General features: G+C 45.7%; 1 protein-coding gene across 1 annotated transcript; it reads right to left on the reverse strand.

Annotated features, from left to right (window-relative positions):
- Nucleotides 1-10009: 10009 nt before the first annotated feature.
- Nucleotides 10010-11713, reverse strand: LOC129761286 (uncharacterized). The gene has a single exon (XM_055759002.1). The coding sequence runs from the start codon at nucleotides 11711-11713 to the stop codon at nucleotides 10010-10012; it is 1704 nt and encodes a 567-aa protein (XP_055614977.1).
- Between the last annotated feature and the right edge of the window lie 282 nt (nucleotides 11714-11995).

Raw genomic sequence — 11995 nt, forward strand, 5'->3', positions numbered from 1 at the left:
GTACTTCGCAGAACGCGCCAACCAAAACGCGCTATACCGGGCTGTCTGCCCCGCCGACAGAGGATACAGCGCTCTGCACTTGGCGCAAGCGGAGTACCAACTCAACTGCAATCTGCAGACAGTGGAGGAGAAGATTGCAGCTTGGAAGCAGAAGGCAGTGCATGGTGCCCACCCCCATCAACTGGACCGGTCACACGTCGACAAGGCCGCATCTAATCTGTGGCTAACGCGTGGTGAACTCTCTTCAGTAGTAGAAGCCGACATGATAGCCATCCAGGACAGGATAATGCCGACGAGAAACTGCAGGCGGTACGTCTGGCATCAAGACGTTGATGACATTTGCCGGATGTGTCATCAACCAGGTGAAAACATAGAGCACATTATGGGAGGCTGTCCCGTTTTGGCCAACGCAGCCTACACCGAGCGCCATAACAACGTGGCCCGTATTGTTCATCGACAACTGGCGCTCCAATGTGCTCTACTGGAAGACAACGTACCAAACTACCGGTACCTGCCTGCACCTGTCCTGGAAAATGACCGTTTCAAGCTGTACTGGGATCGCACTGTTCTGACCGACCTCTCGATCCACCACAACCGCCCAGATATAATGGTTTACGACAAGAGCGACCGCAAAGTCACCATCATCGATGTCGCTATTCCACTGAACCAGGTGAAAATTCTGGCTAGGTTCGCCTAGTTAAGAAGTGAGATAAGTCTGCCAAAAAAAAATCTACAAAACAAATAAGAAATACTAGACTAAGATTAATCTTCAATAATAACATATTTCTAATTTTAGGTACACACAAATACAAATCGATGGAACATCCATTCTACAAACAACATTACGAAAAAAATAATGAATATTCTTATATTTTAGGTACATCTACCTAACAACCGCTACTATAACAACTATATCAATAACCTCAATAGACATGCTGGAATAATAGCATTTAAAGAGAAGGAAACAAAAATCGTCAATTCTCATCACTTGCACATCCACAAGGTTGACTTGGAGAAATTTCAAAGGAATATCGGAATGTTGAATTATACTTTGAAGCTTCTCGAGGAAAACGAACAAACAGCCGAATTCCAAGACGTACTTAACGCACAAATGTCTAGCCTTTTAGAAACATTTTCCAGACTGAACCCAGTCAAACGCCCAAAACGAGGAATTTTCAACCCATTAGGAAGCGTAATTAAATCTATAACCGGTAATTTAGATGACAACGATTTGAAAGATATCAAACAAGCACTTGAACAAACAGACAACAGGATAAATAAATTAATAAAAAATAACGAAAAACAAATCAGCATCAATAAAGAATTCGAAAATAAACAAAACTTAGTGATCTCAAAGATAAACTATCAACAAAGAAATATTATACATGAAATACGAAAATATAGGAACCATGAAAACAAGTGTAAAGACCCTCATGTTAGACAGAACATTCAAAATACACTATTCAATATGAAAGTGCTTGAAAATAAACTAAAAGATATTTTCGAATCTGTTCAATTTGCCAGGTTAGGAATTCTATCAAAAGCAATCCTTAATCCAAACGAAACAAAATATTTTTTAGATGCATTAGAAAATCACAACATTAAGCTGTCCAACTTAGACCAGGTTTACGAATATTTAGGAATTCAAGTTTTGCACAACAATTCAAACATAATTTTTGTTATCAAAGTTCCATTATTTTTGTCCGGAAATTATCATTACGTTAGGTACGAAAGCTTGCCCCACAACAACAAAATCATTTCTTCAGACTATCGTATTGCTGTTACAAGTGAATCGACAACTCTCGTCATAAAAGAACCCTGCGAAATTATCGAACAATACCGGGTCTGCCATCGGAAGACCTTAATCAACATTACAGAAAATGGATGCATTCATAACGCACTTTCCGGACACAATTCTGAATGTTCATATACAAGTTACAACGGGCCTATGCAGATAAAACAAATCAACGAAAACACTCTATTAATTCTAAACGCCATTCAACCAGTCACACTCAACTCTAGCTGCGATATCGGAAGCAGAAAAGTCACAGGTAATCTACTGATCAACTTCCAAGATTGCAAAGTAAAAGTCAATAACGACACATATGACGCTGAAACCACCACCCATCATGATCAGATAACTCTCATCTCAACCATTGGGCTAACTATCAAAGAAACAGAATTTATTGAACAACCTGACATCAACCAACTGCACACATTCCATATTACCAACCGAGAACATATCGATGAGATACAGAGCAATCATACAGCCTTTGAAAACACAACAATCGGAGGATTCTCCTTACTCACAGTAATCATATGCAGTCTAGGAGTGTGGATCCTTTTATCATCACGAAGAAACAATTCATCAAAAATAGTGGTAAATCTGGAACACGTAGAATAATTCCAACTACAATCTCACTTCAGAAGAAATGGCACTTCGAACCAGTCGGAGATTCGGGACGAATCTCACTTAGGGAGGGAGAACGTACCACCCTAGCCCCTGTAATGCATCCGATCTCATAACAGACCACACGAACTCCATCAGAACAGCCAACGCAGTATCAACGCCATAAGCTTCCCATAGAGCCGATTCCATGAATTGAAAACCATTCACCATAAGTGCAATCCGTTTACGACCAGAACATAAACTACAGCCGAGCCAGCAAACGCTGCCTCGTCACGAACAAGGAACTCATTGATAAGCGCAAGGAACCATATGCGCAGGATCGTAAATCAACCGAAGCAATAAACCGAACAGCAACATAAGCAACGAAGCGATAGAACCCCCGGACACTCAACATGCGCGCCAGCATAAGGATCATCTTACTCAACACATGAGTGAAAGAAGAGAAGAACACGTGTGGGTAGTTTCGTAGCATAGGAAATGTGAAACAGAATCTAGCTTAGCTTGTAGGGACAGTTTAGAAATAACCAGTCTAGTTTAAACCTCCGAAAAGTGTAGTTGTTCTCTTTTTTAAAAAGATCGTTCCCGTCTCTAAACATATAATTTATATATATCTTAGCGTTGTGTTTATTATCTTATTCCAACATCTGTTCAGATAATATAGCCCATAGATGGTCTTACGCAATCCGTAAACCCTATTTTGCCGTTTTCGTCGTTTTGGAGTGATAAAATAAATAAATATATAAATATATATATATATATATATATATATATATATATATATATATATATATATATATATATATATATGATCAATGAATGATCAATTTAAAAGACCCCAAACCAATAAGTTCAAGAACAAGCATAAACAAAATAAATCAGTTTATATTATATGTCATATTATGTCACTTTAGAATGCATTGGTATTGTGAAAAACTTTTAATAACTCTTCTTTGAAAGGTTTAATGGCCTTGAAAAGCGCCGTGTTTTACGGTGGCTAGTTTTGCCACCAAAACAGTCTGTATAAACAAACTTTTTACTTCTTCTACCTGCTGCCGTTTTGCGATTGCGTTTGCCACTCGCTGAAACTAGTTGTTGCCATCGAACCGAATGTGCTCTGTTCTGTAAGCTGGTTTTCTTATTGTCGTGAGCAGCTTTGCAAGCCAACTCGAGCACTCCGGCGGCCGAAATTCTATAACCGCTATTAGGTATACTTGTGCTCCGGAACCAATCCGTTGATGCGATGTGATGTGAAACGATGCCATACAACCACACTAATTTACGGTTTGAAAGAGAATGAGATATTTTTCAGCGGATCCGCGCATTTTGTACTTTAGCGGTACACGGTCACAGGATAGAGACAAATCGGCAGACTCAGCCAAAGGGGCGAGTCCAACGAGACGAACGAAAGAGCGTTAAAAGGCAGCGATGGCAGAAAAATACATTCATTACGATTTGTTCGCTCGTTGGATTCACATGCAGGCTAAAAAGGGTCCTTTTCAGGATCACAAAATTATCTTTAATTTAAAGAGTTTATTGTTTTGTTATCACTCGATATCCCCATCTTTGTTATCACTCGATATCCTGACTTGCGCTGATCTGGCTCTGAACACGGTCCCCATGAAGGACCGTGTCAACCCCTGCATGGCCTCACTGCTTGCATAGATAACCATGGGATCACTGGTAGCGACTATGTACAACGAGCGGAGATAGCGGCCCGAAGTTGGGAACCAGAAAAATATGAATAGTTGCAATAACACACCAACAAACGATGGAGAGGAGAATGTGTTCGCGAGAAGCGGACGAATGCTGAGGTCACCTGTCACTCGAGTAGCCACAACGAGTACAAGCAACACAAAACCACAAGAAGTGTTTGCTTCCCAAGCATTCCAAGGAGATCTTGGCTCCGTACAGAGCCAGTTGTTTACGCTGACCTCAAGCGCATCCCAAGAAGGGCAACTTGGGAGGCTCAGCATCACGGACGTTAAGAAAAAGGTCAACGAACTTTACGAGTTCGTAAAGGACAAAAACAATGTCCACTTAAAAATAAAACATCTGGTGACGAGCATCAGATCGGTCGTCATGGTTGCTGAACGCGAGCATAAGGAGCTGCAGATGAGAGCAGAGGGTGCTGAAAAGGCTCGGCTCGAGGCGAATGAGAAACCCGTCGAGATACTTGAGACGCCGAAGGGTCCTCTGAACACACGATCGGACAAGAGAAGGAGGGACACCCCAGGAGAAGAAGAAGAGCTGAAAAAGGCCAAGAACGATCTGAGTAACGCGAAAGGAGGTGAAAGCAGTGAATGGCGTACTGTCGATAACCAGGCAGAAAAACGCAAAAAACAGAAGGAGAAGAAGAATAAAGTTGAGCAGGAAAAGAAGAAACTCGGACCTCGAGTGGAGCGAATCAATGGCAATGCTTTAATCGTTGAAGTGTCAGCAGGAGTATCGTATGCAGCTATCCTTCGGAAAGTGAGAGACGATCTGGAGTTGCAGACACTGGGCGAGAACGTCGTGAAAATTAGGCGCACGCAGAAAGGCGAGATGCTCTTCGAGCTTAAAAAAGATCCAGCGGTTAAGAGCTCTGCTTTCAAACAACTCATTGAGAAGTCACTAGGGGAGGAGGCGAAGGTGAGAGCTCTCTCTCAGGAATCAACCATCGAGTGCCGGTATCTGGACGAGATCACGACTGTTGAGGAATTGAGAACTGCGTTACAGTCACAATGTGACCTTGGCGATGTGCCAATGACAATCCGGCTGAGAAAGGCATACGGTGGGACACAAACGGCCTCGATACGGCTCTCGAAACAAGCTGCGAATAAACTGGTGGAGAAGGGTAAAATAAAAGTGGGGTGGTCCGTGTGCCCGATGAAAGCTACCCCTCGTATGGCCAAGCAAATGGAGAGATGCTTTCAATGCATGGGCTTCGGTCACCAGGCGAAAAACTGCGGTGGTCCTGACAGATCGAAATTGTGCAGGAAGTGCGGGACGGAAGGTCACGTTGCTAGAGACTGCACAAAGCAACCGAGGTGCATGTGGTGCAAGGAGGAGGACGGAAACGACCACGTCACAGGTAGCTTCAAATGTCCGGCGTACAAAAAGGCGATTGCGGGTTCGCAGTAATGGAGGTTACCCAGCTCAACCTCAATCATTGCGACATAGCACAGCAATTGTTGTGGCAGTCAACAACTGAAACTAAATGCGACGTTGCAATGATCGCAGAACCGTACCGAGTTCCTCGCGATAACGGAAAATGGGAGGTGGATAAAGCAGGGATGGCTGCAATACTAGTGATGGGAAGGTACCCCATCCAAGAAGTGGTGGAAAGCTCACAGGAAGGTTTCGTGATCGTCAAAATCAACGGAATCTTCATGTGTAGTTGCTATGCACCCCCAAGATGGTCAGCGGAGCAGTTTCACGAGATGTTGGACGTACTCACGGATAAGGTCAGCGGCCGCAAACCAGTCATCATCGGAGGAGACTTCAACGCCTGGGCTGAGGAGTGGGGAAGCAGATGCACCAACACCAGGGGGTACAGCCTACTAGAAGCCTTCGCAAAACTAGACGTCACACTTCTGAACGAAGGCACTAGCAGCACCTTTCGAAGGGACGGCCGCGAATCCATCATCGATGTAACTTTCTGCAGTCCATCACTGGCGGCTAATACGAAGTGGAGAGTGTCGGAGGGATACACACACAGCGACCACCAGGCAATCCTGTATAGTGTCGGCCAACGGAATCCCGCAGCGGTACGGAATACAAAAACCTTTGAGCGAAAGTGGAGGACAAAGGTTTTTGACAAGGAGCTTTTCGTTGAAGCACTACGCATAGACAGCAGAACTCTTAATCTGAGCGCCGACGGGCTGACAGGAACATTGGTGAGGGCATGCGATACAGCGATGCCGAGAAGACTGAACCCGACGAATGAACGACGTCCAGCCTACTGGTGGAACGAGACACTCAGCATCCTCCGCGCTAACTGTCTACGAGCCAGAAGAAGAGTCCAGAGGGCACGAACCGATGTAGAGAGAGAGGAGCACCGCGCGTCTTTCCGAGCGACCAGAGCCGCCTTGAAACGAGAGATACGTAGGAGCAAATCGAACTGCTATAGGGAGCTGTGTCGAGACGTCGACGCAAATCCTTGGGGTGAAGCATATCGAATCGTGATGGCGAAATTCCGTAGTTCAACGACTCCCATGGAATTAAGTCCGGAAAAACTCGAGGTCATTGTGAATGGACTCTTTCCGCAGCACGACCCACCGACGTGGCCACCCACACTGTACGGTGAGGACGAAGCAGAGAACGCACAAGTCACCAACGAAGAACTCATCGCGGTGGCAAAAGGTCTAAAGTTGAAAAAAGCACCCGGCCCCGATGGAATCCCCAATGTGGCCCTGAAATCGGCGATCCTTGCTTTCCCCGACATGTTCAGGGTGGTGCTGCAGAAATGCCTGGATGACGGTCTCTTCCCTGCGGAATGGAAGATACAAAAGTTGGTGCTGCTCCCGAAACCAGGAAAGCCACCTGGAGATCCAGCGTAGGCCTATTTGTTTGTTGGATACTTTGGGAAAGCTCTTGGAAAGGGTTATTCTCAACAGACTGGTGAAATGCACGGAGGATGACCACGGATTATCGAAAATGCAGTTCGGGTTCCGGAAAGGAAAGTCGACAGTGGACGCTATTCGGACAGTTATCGAGAAAGCTCAAGTCTCGCTTAAACAAAAACGAAGAGGCGACCGTTACTGCGCGGTGATTTTGATTGACGTGAAGAACGCCTTCAATAGTGCCAGCTGGGAGGCCATCGCCGAGGCGCTACACAGATTGAAGGTCCCTGGCTACCTGTACAGGATACTGAGGAGTTATTTCCAGAATCGGATCCTGGTATACAACACAGACTGGGGACAGATAGTGAAGAATATCTCGGCGGGAGTTCCACAAGGTTCCATCCTAGGTCCTACGCTTTGGAACACGATGTACGACGGTGTTCTAAGGCTGAAGCTACCCAGAGGTGTGGAGATCGTGGGCTTCGCGGACGACATCGTAACAACGGTAATCGGCGAGACGCTTCAGGAGGTGGAAATGTTGGCGACTGAGGCTGTAGACATGATCGGTAGTTGGATGGACAGCGTAAAGCTCCAGATGGCACATCACAAAACCGAGGTGCTGTTAGTGAGCAATCGTAAGGTAGTGCTGCGGGCAGAGGTATCGGTCGGAGGACATACCATCGTTTCGAAGCGGGCGGTGAAGTACCTCGGAGTCATGATCGACGACCGGCTGAACTTCAACCAGCACGTCGACTATGCATGTGGGAAGGCGTCAAAGGCCATCAACGTGGTGGCGAGGATCATGCCAAATAGCTTTGGCCCAAGCAGCAGCAAGAGGCGTCTCTTGGCAAGTGTATCTTCGTCGATACTGAGGTATGGTGGCCCTGCCTGGTTGGCGGCTCTGGAAACCCACCGAAATCGGAGGAAGCTGAACAGCTTCTCTTCTCCGCTGGGAAGAGAAATCCTGCGAGAGTGACTGTGACGGGGCGCGCGTCAAGTTGGAGGGCGCTTCCTAATCGGTGCACGTCTTGACAGGTAAACGGATGCCGATTTAATAACTGCGACGGAGTGAGTGTCAAAGAGGGCGCCTTCAAACTGGTGTATACCCCACGAGAGCTGCTGTGATGGAGTGCGCGTCATGTTGGAGGGCACTACCTAATCGGCGCTCCGATGGGAAGAGAAATCCTGCGAGGGTGACTGTGACGAGGCGCGCGTCAAGTTGGAGGGCGCTTCCTAATCGGTTCACGTCTCGACAGGTGAGAAACCCCGCGAGGGTGGCTGTGACGGGTTGCGCGTCAAGTTGGAGGGCAATTCCTAATCGGTTCACAACTCGACGGGTAAATTCAAAATGCCTGCGAAGAGGACATCAGCGCAGTGAAATTAATAACGAATGGAAAGAAAAAAATATTGAGAAAAAGGGAAGGACAACGCTAGTTAGCGTTGAAAACTCGAGAAGTGCGCACAGCCGCCCCCTGAAGTAGTCGCCTAGATGTGGTCCCAGGGGGAATAAGGCAACGAGTAGAGGGCTTGGTTTTTGTGGGTGCGATCCCCACTCGACGTCTGGGTTAACCCTTCCCAGGTAAGGCTGGTAGAGCGTTCCTCACCTCTTTAAAAAAAAAAAAAAAAAAAAATCCCCATCTTTTTCGACTAAACCTTCCTGTTTAACGATTGCGTTTACCACTCGCCACAGCTTTCACAGTTGGAAAATTTTTTCTCTTCCAGCTCGTGACATGTTGTACAGTAAATTATATTTAATGCGACGTGCCGAAGCACACCTCAGTGTCGCATTGGAGGCGATTTTAACCTGTAATTGAACATTTGCGATGACAGTGGTACAGTGTCGACTTTCAATGTGGGGTCATAATTTGGATCTCTATGTTTACAAAAATGTCCAACTAAATAAGTCGCATTACATGTCCGTCCAATTAGCTAAATTTCGAACTAATTGTAAATTACTGTACTTTCAATCTGGAAACAATTTAAGAATTGGTGAAAATTAAATAATCAGGAAAGTCCCCAACTATCAATAAGCTCAGAACAACTGCCAAATTCACATACTCATCAGATCCTGGCAAACAAATTATGAAAAATTCAATGTGTTTTATTATTATTTTGGATATTATTTTAGAAAGCATTGAATTGTATTTCCTAAACTCTTTTTTGGATGGTGTTGGGGCTGCAGTGGACTGTAATGCGCCGGTCGATATAGGGTGGGAGCGGGAACCGCTGTGTTCCTTCCCAGGAGGGCAACTGGGCCGGACTCCTTGGGTTGGCTTCGCCTCATGAAGCCAACGTCGCAGTTGGACTGGACTAGCGCTTGGCTAGCAGCAACCGCTTGCACTTGATGAGCCTTGAGAAAGGCTTTCTCGTGAAAACTCTATTTACTCTTTTTATTGCGGCAGAGATGGAAGACTGGATGTTTCGGCGGTCGGACGCAAACACTGGAGACTACTATTTACACTTTCATTTTATTTACAACTTTTCTCTTCTTGTTTCTATTTGAATTCACTGTGATGTTCACTGTTCGATGGTTTTATGACGACTGATGCGCTCCGCAGTAGGCGCGTCACATTTATGATGTGGCACCGGAACGGGTTTCTTCTTGCCGGCGGTGCAACTTCTTACTGCCGACGATGCAGTTTCATTGCTGCTGCTGCTGTTGTTGATATTCTTGCTGCTGCTGCTTGCTCCGATGTGCACTGCACCACTGCTCACGCAAAACTGAATGCCGTGCCGCGGCAAGCGTGCATTTTTATGCCGTCGAGCACAGCGTGGTTTAGCGATGGCTGGCTCATAGTTGCGCTGTGGGTGGGGTACTCGTGGTTTGTGGTGTGGTGTGCAAATTCTGCATGCTGCTAGATGCTGTCCCTTCAGTTCGGTCGGTGTGGAACTGAACATTCTCCCCCCGGCAAAAAGTGGAAGATTTGGAAGTAAGGTCATTATCGGCTATAGGCAAAGGCGCAAGTTTGTGTATTGGTCGTCTAAATGTACCTGTCTTCGTCTGGACATCCACTACTCTTATCAAATTGTCCGCTCCAGGGTAGACATTCACAATTCTTCATAGTCGCCAGCATTGAGGGGGAAGATTATCATCCTTCAGCACAACAATCATTCCTGGTCTAACGTTTGTCTTTTGCTTGGTCCACTTCCCTCTCACTTGCAGTTCGGTGACATATTCTCTCGACCAGCGCTTCCAGAAGTGTTCACGAATTTGTTGAATGCGCTGCCAGTGAGATAAGCGGTTGGTCGGAATTTCAACTACTGACGGTTCGGGAACAGCTAAAAGTGGACGGTTAATGAGAAAATGACCAGGAGTCAAAACTTCTGGTTCCATCGGGTCACTTGATAAGAAATACAACGGTCTTGAGTTCAATATAGCTTCGATCTGGCATAACAGGGTGGATAGCTCGAATAGCGTCAACGATGTTGATTGGTACACTTTCTTCAGCACTGTTTTCACACTCTTTACTCCAGCTTCCCAAAGCCCACCGAAATGTGGTGCACTGGGTGGAATCGTTCTCCAGTTAATCTGCTTTGCTTGGCAATACTCGAAGATCTTGTTTTGCGTTGTTTCTTCCTTGAAAAGTCGATACAAATCTCGTAGAGCTGATTGTGCACCGATAAAATTGGTTCCGTTATCGCTGAACACCTCCTTCGGAAATCCTCGTCTGGACACAAATCGCTGAAATGCAGCTAAGAATAAATCTGCTGACAAATTTTCTACAGCTTCCAGATGCATGGCCTTCGTCACCATACAAACAAATACGCATATGTATCCCTTCACTGGAGTGGCTTTCCGTACTGACTGCTTCACAAAAATTGGACCCGCAAAATCAAGTCCAACTCTCTCGAAAGCTTGGGCAGGGGTAACACGATACGACGGCAAATCTCCCATCTGTTGATCAATCGTAGTGGGTTTCGTTCGGAAGCATGAAACGCAACCTTTTAACACCTTCCTGATAGTGGATCTCGCATTGACCAACCAGAATTGTTGTCGCAAAAGATATTGGACGCTGCTGCTTCCGGTGTGAAGATTTTCTCGATGTATGTCAGCAATTAAGCCACGAACGATTGGACTCTTGTCAGGCAATATCAGTTGATGTTTCATCTCGAATGGTAGTTGCGAATTGCTGATTCGACCACCTACTCGTAACAGATCCTTGTCTAGAAACGGTCTCAAGTTGTTTAGACAGTGGTTGGACTCTCCTGACCTGATGCACTCGATTTCCTTCGTAAATTCTTGGTGTTGAACAGCTCCTACTATCAAATGTAAAGCCGTCCGAAGTTCAGGTATAGTGAGGTATGGCGAGAGCAACCGGTCTTCTCTCTTCTTTCTAGCATTTGAAACAAAGCGTAGTGCGTATGCCAGAATTCGTTGAACTTTTCGGAACGAGTTGAATTTAGTCAGTAACGGGAATTCGTCGTAGTTCATCACTGTTAATGCGATCAATTGAACCCTCAGCTCAGGAATTTCACGATCCGCTAGAGTGACTGGTGTTTCTGCTTGGTAGTCCACTGTTCGCAAAAAGTTTGGTCCATTCCACCAAACATCGTTTTCAACTAACCCATTGGCAGATTGTCCTCGCGATACGGTATCTGCAGGGTTCTGGTCTGTTCGCACGTACTTCCAAGTGAAATGGCTATTAGACGTGATCTCTGCGACTCGGTGTCGAACAAATACTTGCAGGGAATCAAGCGATTTGCGTAACCACGCCAATACAACCTGGCTATCGGACCAGAGGATCGTTGACGTAAAGTTCATTTCTAATGATTCTTCAACTTTGGAAGTTAGTCTCGCTAGAAGGAGGGCTGCTAATAACTCCTTCCTGGGAATGGTAACGGGTGAAATAGGTGCGATTTTAGACTTAGCACTGACTATCTCATTGATGCTCGGCCATCGGAAAAAATTGACCTAACATAGACGCAGGCACCATAGGCCTTTTGTGATGCATCAGCAAACCCATGTAACTCGTAGTATAATGCTTCGCTCGATAGTACTTGACGTGGTATGCGAATTTGCTCAGAGGTTGGTAACGATGCCAAA

The sequence above is a fragment of the Toxorhynchites rutilus genome, chromosome 1, assembly GCF_029784135.1.
Source record: "Toxorhynchites rutilus septentrionalis strain SRP chromosome 1, ASM2978413v1, whole genome shotgun sequence".
Taxonomy (NCBI): Eukaryota; Metazoa; Arthropoda; class Insecta; order Diptera; family Culicidae; genus Toxorhynchites; species Toxorhynchites rutilus.

Bases quoted from the DNA above. Each gene is read 5' to 3' on its own strand.
- LOC129761286 (XM_055759002.1), bottom strand. From the start codon at position 11,713: ATGAACTTTACGTCAACGATCCTCTGGTCCGATAGCCAGGTTGTATTG.